This window comes from Sceloporus undulatus, chromosome 4, assembly GCF_019175285.1.
Source record: "Sceloporus undulatus isolate JIND9_A2432 ecotype Alabama chromosome 4, SceUnd_v1.1, whole genome shotgun sequence".
NCBI classification, from domain to species: Eukaryota; Metazoa; Chordata; class Lepidosauria; order Squamata; family Phrynosomatidae; genus Sceloporus; species Sceloporus undulatus.
The window spans coordinates 134,442,489-134,456,470 of NC_056525.1; the positions used below are offsets into that span (position 1 = coordinate 134,442,489).

Here is a 13,982-nt window from a genome sequence, read left to right on the forward strand (position 1 = left end):
CCCCCTCCAACCTCTTTTGTAAATTGTAGGGTTCCTTGGTTCCTTTCTCTCATTTGCCTATGCCCCAGTCATCTGGAGTCTCACTGAGCATGCGCAAAGGTGCCAATTCGCAATTAAGAACCCACCGATGTGATGGCTTACTTTGCACAGAATCTGGGTCGCGTTCGGGGAGGCCATTACAGCGAATTTAAAGTGTGATAAGTAATCATGTAATTGCGTGAATTTTCGAATTAACCTCCCTATCTTCTCTTTCAAAATTGAGAGGCTCCCACCCCGTTTGATAAACTCCTTAGAGATTCATGTGCACACACCTTCATTGGGGACAATGCAGGCTTGAGCATCCGCAGATTTTGGTATCCGTGCGGAGGGTCTGGAACATTTCCCATGCAGATACTGAGGTCCCACTATAATTACAGATGTACCTAACTGTAATTGTGTCTAGCACACAGTTCACCAGCTTGCCTGCAAGAACGTTATGGGGGACCTTTTCAAAAGCCTTACAAAATCGAGCTATACAGCGAGAACCCATTTAACATGGATTTGTTTAACGATTCCTTGTGTTGTGCTGCTTCACGCTGTTTGTGTTATCATGTGTTCAGCATTGATTGGCTGTACCCTACCAACCCATTATTCACATTTGCTTGCTGTCCTGCATGGATTTTTTGAATGGTTGTTCCTGCTAGTAAAGGGCTCCTTCTGGTAAAGTGCTCGTGTTGTTTATGAATGGACCCAAAGCCCAAGAACCATGATGCTGGCCATCCAGATATCTCTGAAACATTGTGCCGGGAGTACAATCCAGGACTACCATCTGACGACCCTCTTCTAATGAAATTTCCTTTTGTGACAATATGTCGGAAGGTCAGTACTGACTGTTTTCAGATGCCTACATCATTCAAGCATGAAAAAAAAGACATTTATATAATCATCCACAATTTTTGTTATACATGAACTGTCCTGGAACATATATCCCTTGGCGATAAAGGTGATCGTCCCATACCACAGCCCCTCTTCTGCTCTACCAAATGTGCAACTACTAAGAGCTATTCTGGCTCTTCGTAATCACACTGTTCTTTTCTAAGTCTGCACAAAGTGATTGTTTAATCATCATCTCCTCCAGACTCTGTCCTGGTATAGAATTTGAGGTTGAGGAAGAAGAATCATTCTTCATTGCTTGTGTATTGTCAATGGGCCACCTGCCAGTTTAATCTGTCTTTGAAAAAGGTGTATTGCTTATTTGTTTTGTATTAACCTATTGTTCTACTCCTGTAACGTTTTGGTAACTTGGTTCCAAAATACACTGCAGAAGTAACCCAGTTTGAGACCACTTCAAAAGCCCTGGGACATAATGCTAGGGAAGCCTAGTTTTGTGAGACATTTATCCTTCTCTGTCACAGAGCTCTGGTGCCACAACAAACTACAATTCCCAGGACTCCCTAGAGAAGAGACAGACCCTGACAGAGAAGGCTCAATGTCTCACAAAACTACAGTCCCCAGGATTCCACAGTTCCCCAAACTGTGCCCTTGAAGAGATTTTGGACTTCATCTCCCAGAAGCCTCAGCCATGTTAGCCAATAGTCTGGGATTCTGGGAGCTGAAGTCCAAAACTCCTTAAAAGAGCACAGTTTGGGGACCACTGTTCTGGAGGATGCTCACTGCTTGTTGGTTTAAGTGGTCCTGAAACTGTGCCCTTGAAGAGATTTTGGACTTCATCTCCCAGAAGCCTCAGCCATGTTGGCCAATAGTCTGGGCTTCTGGGAGCTGAAGTCCAAAATCCCCTTAAAGAGCACAGTTTGGTGTCAATCCCAGCATGCAACGGGAGGCAGCCAGAGAGGCAGTCAAAGTGGAAGGCCACAGCTGTCAACGGAGACAGGTATCGCGAGAGTTTGCGAGAGAACCTTTGATTCTGGCGCAAAGTTGCCGAGCGCTGGCTACGCGATGACGTCGACGCCCGGGGGGCGGGGCTTTGGCTCCATCCGTTAGTCTGGCCTTTGCGGAGGGGCGGGCGGCATGGCGAAGACGGTGTCCTACTTCTACGACCCGGATGTGGGCAACTTCCACTACGGTGGGTCCGCTGAGGAGGGGAGCGTGGTTTAGCGGGAGAGGGCTCTCCTGGGGAAAGGGAGCAGAGGCTGCGAGGGGCGCCCTCCTTTTCCCGGACATGCGATGCTATGATTCCCATCTGCCCTGGAGGGCTTCCAAAACACCCTCCATTTTGAGCAGAGGCGAAGAAGCATGCCTTTACTCAGATGCATTGAGTTGGAAGAGACCCCACGAAGGGCCATCCACTCCAACCCCATTCTGCCATGCAGGAACTCTCAGTCAAAGCATCCCTAACAGATGGCCATCCAGCCTCTGCATGAAGACCTCCAAGGAAGGAGACTCCACTACACTCCGAGGAAGGAGTTTGTTCCACTGTCGAACAGCCCTTACTGTCAGGAAGTTCCCCCTAATGTTGAGGTGGAATCTCTTTTCCTGCACCTTGCATGCATTGCACCATTGGGTCCTAGTCTCTGGAGCAGCAGAAAACAAGCTTGCTCCCTCTGGGTCTTGTTCTCTGGAGCAGCAGAAAACAAGCTTGCTCCCTCCTCAATATGACATCCCTTCAAGTATTTAAACAGGGTTGTCATATCCCCTGCCTTCCTCCGAGGTTGCCCTTTGGTCAATCACACTCTCTCAGCTTTGGAGGAAGGCAAATGCCCTCTGAACAAATCTTGCCCAGAAGACCCCATGATAGGTTCTCTGTAATGTCACCATAAGTCATGAACAACTGGAAGGCACACAACAGTAATATAGTAAAATAGTACACTTGTCCCTCCATATTCGCTAGGTTTAGGGGCACAAGACCCCTGTGAATATGGAAAAACCGCAAACAACAAAAACACCATGTTTTTACCCGAGAGGAAACCTCTCTAGGAATCTCTGGGTCCTCCGGTACAACTCCGTGGTCAACATCCAACAGACATTGATCATAGACATGCACTGGAGGAGCTGCAAAGGCCTAGTGGAGTGTTCCCTCTAGGAATCTCTAGGTCCTTCAGTGCAACGTTTAGTTAAAGTTGACCATAGAGTTGCACTGGAGGACCTAGATATTCCTAGAGAGGACATACTAATCGAATCCGCGAATAATCAAATCCTCAAATATCAAAGCCGCAGATATGGAGAGATGAGTGTATTCACTTTGATGTTATAGTTATTATTATTGCTACTACCAAACTTCTAAACGTTATGCCTTTCCCCCCAGAATTGCAACTCGAAATGGCTTACAATATTGAGGTAAATGCAATGCAAGTAAAAGCACAAAATAAAAGTAAGACCCACTTAAAGCCTATGTTGAAAAAATAAAATAAAGGATGGTTAGAGACATGGTATTGAAGCCCGTTGTTTTAAAAACAATGGCCCCATACAGACGGGTCCAAATAAAGCTGCTTTGGGTCACTTTGGAGGTATGCTGTTTAAACGATGCGTGCGTCCTAAGAGTCCAAAAGCCATGCCAAAGCCACAATTCAGTCCTAAAGACTGAATTAACATAATAAGAGAATGCTATAATAAAAGGTGGTGAGGATGAAGGTGGTTGCTTGAATGGTTTTAAACACCCTCAAAGCAAATTTGTGGAGGCAGACAACCATTTTTAGAAATGGAAACACTTAAGCCGTATTTCTTGTGTTATATGCATATACTGTATATGCATCTTTTCTCCACCTAATATCTGATGGGTCTTGCGCTGCTTATCTCTCTATATGGGACATTTTCCTTTGTAGACCTATGTTGTCAGCTGGATCTCATTCAATTGACTTGTATTTTTGTTGTGGGGATGCTAATTATGTTTTGTATGTCAGGAGCTGGACATCCTATGAAGCCACATCGTTTGGCACTGACCCACAGCCTTGTGCTGCACTATGGACTCTATAAGAAAATGATTGTAAGTACTGCATTTGCACAGCTCTGATTTTAGTGCATTAATATTATCTTTTAATGGTACTGGTACCCATGTTTTGCAGGTACTTTCCAGAGATTGCATAGGAAAGAACAATTTTTAGTCACAATGTCATCTCATCATCACACAAAACAGAAAGCGGTTGAGGGTAGAGCTCCATCTCTTTGACTGGCCTTCGTTGCCAAGTAAAAAACTGTGGTTTACTAGATGTCCTTGTGCCTTTTTTATCCAAGGAGCACCAGTCTCAAATCTCTTTCTCACAGGGAAGAAGTGCAGATGTTGCATGCCTGCCAGCTGCTAGGAAAAAGGTTTGAATGATCATGTTCAAGGAACGTAACTTGGTGAATGAAGATAGAGGAGTCTAAGAATGAAAACAGTGGAGTCATTCTTACACCACTTTGTTGTGGTGCGTCATTTATGGACCAACAGATTCAGGAAGTGTTAATCCTAACATTGGCAGCCATTTATATGGAATCCCTGGGAGAAATTATTTAAGGGATTGGAGTACATTTTCACATCAGCTCCATTTCTGCTTTTCATTTAATGTCAGTGAAGCTTTAGGGGTTTGAATGAGTGGGTGGAGGTAATAATGGGGATATTGAGAGCATACATATTGAAGCTTAATTAGGGCCAGGCAGAAGTGTTCCTTATCAGAAGACAGATTGACTTGTTGGATAGGGATTCTGCCTGTTTTGCATGTGATGTACTCACCCTGAGGAAAATAAGAAAAGGGTTTGCAGTGATGGATTTTTCTTGGATTCAGCTTTATATATGGATGACCAACTGGCAACAGTAGCTGGGAGTGACTGTTTGGTTTAATCTGGTATGCCGGTGCACCTATTACTGAGGAGGTCAGTAACATGTTTTAATTAACATTGGCTTATTCTCCTTGACATCCCGGCACTGGAACTAGCTTCTCTTTGGTGCCAAACTGAAATTTAACTCTTTGCTTCTAATGAGCCAGTGTGGTGTAGTGATCTGAGTGTTGGATTATGACTCTGAAGATTAGGATTTGATTCCCTGCTTGGCTATGGAAACCCACTCACACTTTTAGCCCCAAAAAAGCTTGTGATAGATTTGCCTTAGTGTTGCCAATAGTTGGAAACAACTTGAAGACACACAACAACAACCAAGATTCAGGGGCTTAATGACCACTGTGGATTTCTGTTTAATTTTTTTATCCTGAAGTGTTTATTTGTTTTATAATTGTTTACTGACTCTTCAGATAAAGCTGTGTACTCTAGTCCCACATTCATAATTTAAATAGTGTTTTAGGCCTGTTACAAACTGCCAAAATAAAGCTGCTTGGGGTCTCTTTGGAGGTATGCTATTTAAATGATGCATGGGTCCTAAGAGTCCAGAGGTTGCGCCAAAGCCACACTCCATTCCTAAGCACTGGAGTGCAGCTTTGGTGCAGCTTCCGGATTCTTAGGGTGCATGCATCATTTAAACAGCATACCTCCTAAGAGACACGAAGCAGCTTTATTTTGGCAGTCGTAAATGTCCTTGGGTAAGTCACATTCAGCCTCAGACAGAGGGAAAGGCAAAGACAGACCCCCTCTGAACCAAATGTTGCCAAGAAAGCTCCATGATAAATTCACCTTAGGGTCACCGTAAGTCGGAAACAACTTGAAGGTACACAACAACAAATCAGTTCATTCCCGTAGGCATATATTGCCACACTCTTCAGCATCTACACTGGTTTTATGCATTCACGCATAACTTAAAGGTTTAAAAGTTGATTACACTTAAATGTTCTGAATGGGTTGAGTCCAAGATAACTATGGGCTAACTTCCTCTTATGTCAACATCTTTGCTCCATAAGATCAGAAAGAGCAGCTAGTCTCTGTATCCCACTTAGGATAGAGGCACAATTGGTAGGAATGAAGATGGTTCTGACTTACTGAGTAGCTTTGTCAGCTGTATTGGTAGCAATGTCAGTGCCTGATGGAGTGCACTTGTGCTCTGTCTTTCTTTGGCAGATTAAGATATTTGTATTTCAGAAAGTTGGAGTGTTAATATTATAAAATTGTTTTACCTCTGTTCTCTTCAGTCATATTTTACTCTGTATTTTTGTTCAATGTAATATTTTATATAGTATTGCAGTTTGAAATTCTTGTAAGCCATTCTTTGTGGTCCAGGGCATGGGATGGGTGGAAAGAAATCTGTCTCTAAATAAAATAAATATCATTGAGGGGAATAGAAGAGAACAAGGTGAGGGGAGAGTGAAGTGTAGAATTAAGAAGATAGCTGTGACTCTGGCCACCTCCTCCACAGAGAGGAGCACATTGTAGCTCAATAGTTCCACAGTTCCCTTACAAGGAGGCTCTCATCCTTGCACTTTCAGCAAGCAATAGTATTTTATGCCTTTTCTGTATTTCATCTCACCACAGAATATGAACTGAAATGAGAAGAGATACAGAAAAGGCACTATTGCCTGCTGAAGGTGCAAGGAGGGGAAAAGGAAGAAGTGCAAGCACATGTATACTAACCACAAGTACGAACATATGGGACCTTGCCTGAAATTTTAAAAGAAAAGGTAGACTGCCTTCAAAAGTGGTGGACTGCCCACCTTTGGAGGATGTCCTTAAACAGATTGGATGGACATCTCGTAAAACTGCTTAAATTGTGTATTGTTTCATGTTAGGGAGTTGCACTTAATGGCCCTTGTGGTCTCTTCCAACTCTGTGATTCTGTGTGTGAGAACTGCATTTGGAAGTCCTCCAGGCAATGTGGCCTGGACCTATCTGCACAGTGTCATACACATTTTCCACTGCTGATTGTTGACTGGACAGAAGTCTCTTATTGAAGGCTCCTACCCACTTGAGAGGAAGACAATGCCCATGTAAGACATAACATTCCAGTTTATGCTACTTCCATTCACAACTTGGGGGAGGATAGCCATTTTAGTCTGGTGTAGCAAAGAAGTAATAAGCTTTCACAGAGCAGAGTCTGTTTCATCAGATTCACAAAATGTTATCCTGGTATATATAGATATGGGATGGGGAGAAAAAGGAAGGTGTGAGGTCAGAAGGGAAAAAAATACAGGGGTGGGGGGCAGGGAGCTGACCATGGCAATTTTGTTGTTGTTGTGTGCCTTCAAGTAGTTTCCAATTTATGGTGAACCTGTGTAAAAGCAAAAACCTGGTGGTGGCTATTAACAAGGCAGCCTTCTAATCTAGAACTACTCACCAACAGGAGACATAAGAACAGTGGCATTGCAGGATTGATGGATTCTGGCCCATACTCCTAGGTGTTCCCAGTTTCTTGGCTTTATTGCATTTCTTGCCTACCTTTGCTCTCTCTTCACCTCCTCCAGTGTTCTCTATCACTTACACCCAAAACACTAGAGAATTACTGGCCAGTTCCCAATGTCGTATTTTAAGGTTAAGTTCTACTGCATGTGGTGACTTTCTGGCACCAGGGTTTTCTGGATGAAATAGATTTTCTAGATCCCTTTCAATCTAGCTTCATACTTGGCTATGGGAAGAGATAGTTTTTGTTGACATGGTGGATTACCTATATTGGTAGCTGACCCAGAGCAATGTGTCCTTGTTGGTTCTGGTGATGTCTTTTGAGCCATGGAATCCTTCTGGTTCACCATGCTGGGATGGGAGTTGAGGGTGGTGATTTATAGTAGTTTAAGACCTTCTTGAAAGGGTGAACAAAGAAGGTGGTGCTGGGGAGTACCTGTTCAATAGCCTGGTTTTTGGCCCGTGGGTTAACTAATGGGCTTGGTTTTGTCTCCCATGTTGTACATCAGTGTTTCCCAGACTTTGTTTCTCCAGATGTTTTGGACTTCAGCTCCCAGAATTCCTGATTCTTGAACAGATTGCTAGGGCTTCTGGGAACTGAAGTCCAAAATACCTGGAAGACCAAAGTTTGGGAAATACTGCTATGCATGACAACCACAGTTACAGGACAGTAACCTGTCCTCCTTTGTGGTCTCTACAACTCATACATACGGCCAGATAAAAATAGCTTACTAGAGGGTACAGTAAGATGGAAGAAAGTGTTGCCTTGTCCATCCATGGTCAGGAGCATCTGCATAATGGAAAAGGACCATGTGGTTCTCTGGTACAGGTTTGGTAGAGACATCCCTCTTAGAAATGGGTTGTGATAGATGGGGTGATACTCCTTGTGAAATCTGTTTGCAGCTTGAGCATACTTATGGATTCAACCCCTTGATGCCAAGGTCCCAACGATGCCAGGAGTATGTTTGCAAAGTTAAAGCAGATGTGTCCATGCCCATTCCTTGAGATGTCACATCTGACTACAGTGAAACATGCCATGATTTTGTCCTAGTTGGATTGTCGTAACACACTCTATGTAGGGTTGCATTTGGAAACCCTGGAAACTTCAGTTACATCTGTCTACAGTGAAATATGCCTTGATTACATCCTACTTGGATTATTGTAACATGCTCTGTGTAGAATTGCATTTGGAAACCCTGGAAACTTCATTGAGCCCCAAATGCTGCAGCCAGAATGTTGACTGGAACTGATCACAGAGAGCATATAATTTGCTTGTTGAAGCCACTTCACTGGCTACCAGTTTGCTTTAGACTCAACTGAAAATACTAGTTGTGACTTTAAAAGGTTTGTAGGACTCAGGATTCATCTTCACTGCAGAAATAATGCAGTTTGACACCACTTTAACTGCTGTGGCTCAATCTTATGGAATCTAGAGCTCAATGACAGGATGCTAAATATTTCACAAAACAACAAATCCCAGCATTCCATAGCACTAAGCCATGGCAGTTAAAGCAGTGTTACACTGCATTATTTGATGCAATCTTAGATCGGTACTGCCTGGGACAGACTGCCCGAAAAGGGCGGCCTGCCAGCGACCTACATTCCTCCGGAGGGAAGCCGCAGCCGGCAAACCGCGCAGCTTCCCTCCAGAGGAAAAAAAAACCCAGGAAAAGTGGGTTCTTTTTCCATTGCAGGGCAGATGTAACAAGTGTACCAATGGCACACTCGTTATGTAAGCGACGTCCGGCGACATGCAGGCATCGCATGCCACTTATGTCGCAATGATTTGTGTTCTGTATTTTACAAATGACTTGTGTTCTAACATTATAGCTAATTTAACTTTTTAAAACCTTTTGTTTTAAAAGTTAGTGTCAAGTTTTTACTGTAGTTATATTTTGTTTTAGCCTTATTGTGAGCTGCTTTGTGTTACATGAAAGTCAGCATGGTATAGTGGTTTGAGTGTTGGACTGTGACTGGAGACTAGGATTCAAAACCCCACTCAGCCATGGATAAACCCACTGGGTGACCTTGGGCAAGTCACACTTAACCTCAGAGGAAGGCAAAGGCAAACCCCTCTCTAAACAAATCTTTGTAAGAAAACCTTGAGATAGGTTCACCTTAGGGTTAGTATAAGTTGGAAATGACTTGAGGGTATACAACAACAACTTGGGTTACATGTCAAGAGAAAGATAGGATATACAGTAAATTAAATACAGTGGGCCCTTGACATCCACTGGGGTTTGGTTCCAGGACTCCTCAAGAATAGCAAAATGCATGGATGCTTATGTTCTGTTAAATAAAATGGCATAGTAAAATAATGTTCCTTGTATAAAATGGCAAAATCAAGGTTTGCTTTTTGGGATTTATAAATTCCTTTGAGTATTTTTCAAGCCGTGGATGCTTGAATCTGGATACAGAGGGCTGACTGGAACTACCTAAATAAATGGGAGAAATTTATCCTGCAGGTTTTTAAGCCATACCAAGCATCCCAGCATGACATGTGCCGCTTTCACTCAGAAGATTACATTGATTTTCTTCAGAGAGTGAGTCCCAACAACATGCAAGGATTCACCAAAAGCCTCAATGCTTTCAATGTAGGGGATGACTGGTAAGTATTAACTGATAAGATGTATGGCATCAGCAGCTATTATGGAGGTCAGATTGGAATCATATCTGAAATGATGGGTTCATCTACCTGTATGTGTATTAAAAATACACTAGAAACTTGTGACCTAAGGTTTGCCTAGTTAATTTAACAAAATATGAAGAATTTCAGTTATCCACATGATGGTTGAATTCAAAGACATAGCCATGTCAATCTGGATCAGTATGCAAAGGGATCTTGTAGCATCTTTGAGACCACCAAAGAGAAAGAAAGAAAAGTTGGTAGCGTAAGGTTTTATAGATGTAAGTATGTACTTCTGAGGAAGTAGACTTAAGTATGTAAAAACCTACTCCTCCAACTTTCTTTCTTTCTCTCAGTCTCAAAGGTGCTACAAGATCCCTTACCATAATTACATGGTGAGCCTTCTTACTTTTGGATTTTATGCTTCGCACAATTCGCTTGCCTTTCATCTCTATTCCTACAAGCTGCTTACATAACCTCCATTCTTAAGTAATGTCTAGTTTCACCCAAGCCTCGTTTCTTCTTTTCTGCTATGGTTCAATTAGACTTTTGGCACCTGTCACTTTTTCTTCCCAATATGGTTAAATATGAGATGACTTTGAAACCAAGAATAGTAGAGTATCATTTTGAATTTGTCTTTTAATCTTTCCAGTGTTGTATGTCAAATATACTCCTTTTTAATGGTGGTATGTACAATCATAAATTCTTTTATCAAATGAATTAATCCCATTGTGAGTGCTGCCGTGCTGGGAGACAGTGTGATATCAAGTGTACTGTGTCATGTTTAGCCAGTTTTCTCTTACTGTTGGTATGACAGAAGTTCAAAGTCCAGTATGGTGACGTCCAACTGCTACACATTAATGATGATAACCCCAAATGAAATTTTGAATTTTGAAAAATGCTCAGATCAGAGCCATAATTCCTTTATTCAGCCAGTCTGTCAGTAAGACTGACAAATGTTGAAACAGCATTTATCTTTGGTTATTCACAACATTGGGGACTTTTCTGTGTTTACAGTTTGGATGCTAACTATAATATGTTTTGCTGATTGGATTCTTGTTTGCTGTCATGCTTTCATCTGTATTTATTTTCCCATCTGCTACTAAGTACAGATTATTATTAGAAATATTTTGTTCTGAGGACTGTATTAGTGTATCTGCAGTAGCTGAAAATATTACTTGGAAATAGTCACATATTGGCACAAGTTATATATACTTTAAGTAGAAATGATATCAAATAATTGTGGCTATGGGGAGTGATAAAAACGAGATCAAAATAGCGGGTGGTAATATGGCAGGAGATGAGCAAGTTGCAATTGGGATATTGAGAAGTGATAGTTTTTTGGGTTAGAATGACAACCATGGAGAGAAACAAGTGGAGGAAATAATTTATTAACATTTGTAGAGATCCACATATAGGATTGATTTGAAAAGAAGAACAAATACAGGTGAGGTACAGAACATTCTCAATTTGCTTACAGTGGTATAATGAAAACTGGAAGCAGGTGCACAAGAAAGCAGAAAAGTGGATATACTGATGTCATAGAGGTGGTTTGAAAAGAGAACTGAACAAGATCTGACATACATAAGCTAGAGAAAAAAGAGTAGGAGGCATTCAGTTGGCTTTGATACACAACGCATTTGATACAGATAAACCTCATCTACAAAAATTGATTTCTGTAGGGTTTTTTTAAAATATGGAGATGATTCAAAGCACTGAAAAAATTCAAACTGTTCAGGTAATACTGATGTTTTAAAGGCCCATAATCCTACTTTTGTGACTAAATTGTTTTCCATCTTACTGTAATGGGACTTCACATAATTTGGCCAGAATAGTGAGCAAAATCTAAGTTCTTCTCTTATTTGGACTACTTTAGAACTTCTCAGAAAATGCCCATATAACTAATAATAATAATTAATAATAAAGGAAGTGCCAGTGTATTGTAGAATGCTCTTTCAAACTTAGCATACTTTAAACATATTCTAATAAACAATTACTTGTTCTTACCAGTTTAATGCTTAGAAACCAGTTTACTGCTCAGCTACTGCAAGCCAGGTACTGTTTGCAGTTGTAGCATTCAGCGGCTATAGCTGAGGCATGCTAGTACATATTGCCTTGATATTCTGATTTGTATAGCAAGAGAGGCTAAACATGCCATGGAGTTTTGCTCTGTAGTTTATTGAGTCATTTGAATGAGGCTAATTTCTCTTCTGTTGGTTTATTTCTCTCCTAATGAACCAGAGGATCGTGCTATGAAATCTTTCTCTGATTTGTTGGGAGAGAAACAAAACCTGATTGTTTTGTTTCTCTAGGAAAACCCAACTATTAGATTTTGTTTATAGAGTCTAAAGGTGGGTTACCACTCATTTAACAGTGGAAATATTTTTGTGGGAAAAGGTTGAAGTAACAAGCAGAAATGTATCTGTAGGACACATGGCATTGTATGTATCTGAGGAGTAAATCTACCTGAGGAGTGTGTAGAGTGCCATTCTGTCAGTGATATCTGAATTTTGGCTAATGTTACTGACTAATCCAAAACTTCACTCTTCACATCTCCATTTTTGGAGCTGACACAGCTGGTCATTTCCACAGTTGTGCGCTACCACTGAGACCATTTAGTCTCAGTGGGCACCACAATTCAAAAAGGACATTGAGAAACTGGAGCGTGTCCAAAGGAGGGCGACCAAAATGGTGAAGGGTCTGGAAACCATGCCCTATGAGGAACGACTTAGGGAGCTGGGGATGTTTAGCCTGGAGAAAAGAAGGTTAAGAGGTGATATGATAGCCCTGTTTAAATATTTGAAAGGATGTCATGTTGAAGAGGGAGCAAGCTTGTTTTCTGCTGCTCCAGAGAACTGGACCCGGAACAATGGATGCAAGCTACAGGAAAAGAGATTCCACCTGAACATTAGGAGGAACTTCCTGACAGTAAGGGCTGTTTGACAGTGGAATGCACTCCCTCGGAGGGTGATAGAGTCTCCCTCCTTGGAGGTCTTCAAACGGAGGCTGGATGGCCATCTGTCAGGGATGCTTTGATTTGGATTTCCTGCATGGCAGGAGGTTGGACTGGATGGCCCTCGTGGTCTCTTCCAACTCTACGATTCTATGATTCTATGTCACAAATGCAGAACATAAAGATACAAGTCCTACCCCGCCCCTTCAGCTTGAGGCTTAGTATAGCTGTATGGATTGTTCCTGTACATCCAATGCACTTTGGAAGTCCTTTGAGAATCTCTAAAGCATAGCACAGTCACTAGGATTCTCTCCATGTGTTTTCTACCTCCAAGTTTGAGAGAGAGGCTGATGCTTGTTTTCTGCTTCCAAGGCACTTTGAGCACTGTAGAAATGGGCATGATCCTCTAGTCCCTACACCATTTGGATGGAGCTTGTTTCACCTGAAAAAGGTTCTGTCTGGTGGAGTACTGGAGCACTATTGAGACAGAGTTATTTGTAGCCTTGTGTGCAACTTGTTCAACTGTGGGTAGCCAAATAAATGCGCAGCCTGATTTGTGCTGTTTCAGTCAGTTCTAGTATGTAAATAATCAGGTCAGCCAGTACAAGAATGGCTGGTTCAATTGGGACTTATATCTGTCATATAGAGAGCTGACATGATATAGTGGTTTGAGTGTGCAACTAGGGCTCTGGGAGGACAGGTATGAATCCTTCCTCTCAGACATGGAAACCCACTGGGTTACCTCTGGCAAGTTGCATTCTGTCAGCCTCAGAGAAAGGCATGGGTAAACTTCTGAATAAATTGTGCCATTTGGAGGCACACAGCAACAGCAATCTGTCATGTTATCCTGAAATCTCTGTAATGTTGCATTCTATCTTCCTTTCTCTGTGATTCTGTGATTCTCTCTTAGCCCAGTGTTTCCAGGCCTGTTTGAATTTTGTTCTCGGTATACTGGGGCCTCCTTGCAAGGAGCAACACAACTGAATAATAAGGTAAAAAGACAATGCTATGCTTACCATCTTTGTATCTTTAAAATATGTAGACAAGTTGCTGCTGCACAGGTCATTTTAAGAGCTGCTGTCCTGTAATTCTGTAAAATGTTAAATGGTTTCATGACGGTTAGCTGTTATGGAGTTTCATGAGTGTTAGTGGCTGAGAAGCTAAACAGTGAATTGGGAATTCCTCTGCTATGAGTTCACCAAGTGACCTTAGGTA

The 13,982-nt window shown here is 41.9% G+C and overlaps 1 protein-coding gene across 1 annotated transcript in view; it reads left to right on the plus strand.

Moving 5' to 3' along the window:
- Positions 1-1,925: 1,925 nt before the first annotated feature.
- The window catches only part of HDAC3 (histone deacetylase 3), a 31,807-nt gene continuing 19,750 nt past the window's right edge, over positions 1,926-13,982 (plus strand). Inside the window, exons 1-4 of the mRNA XM_042463773.1 lie at positions 1,926-2,062; positions 3,837-3,919; positions 9,654-9,796; positions 13,678-13,759. Of these exons, the coding sequence (XP_042319707.1) occupies positions 2,008-2,062; positions 3,837-3,919; positions 9,654-9,796; positions 13,678-13,759 (363 nt within the window). The 5' untranslated portion in view covers positions 1,926-2,007. The remainder of the gene's footprint in view (positions 2,063-3,836; positions 3,920-9,653; positions 9,797-13,677; positions 13,760-13,982) is intronic.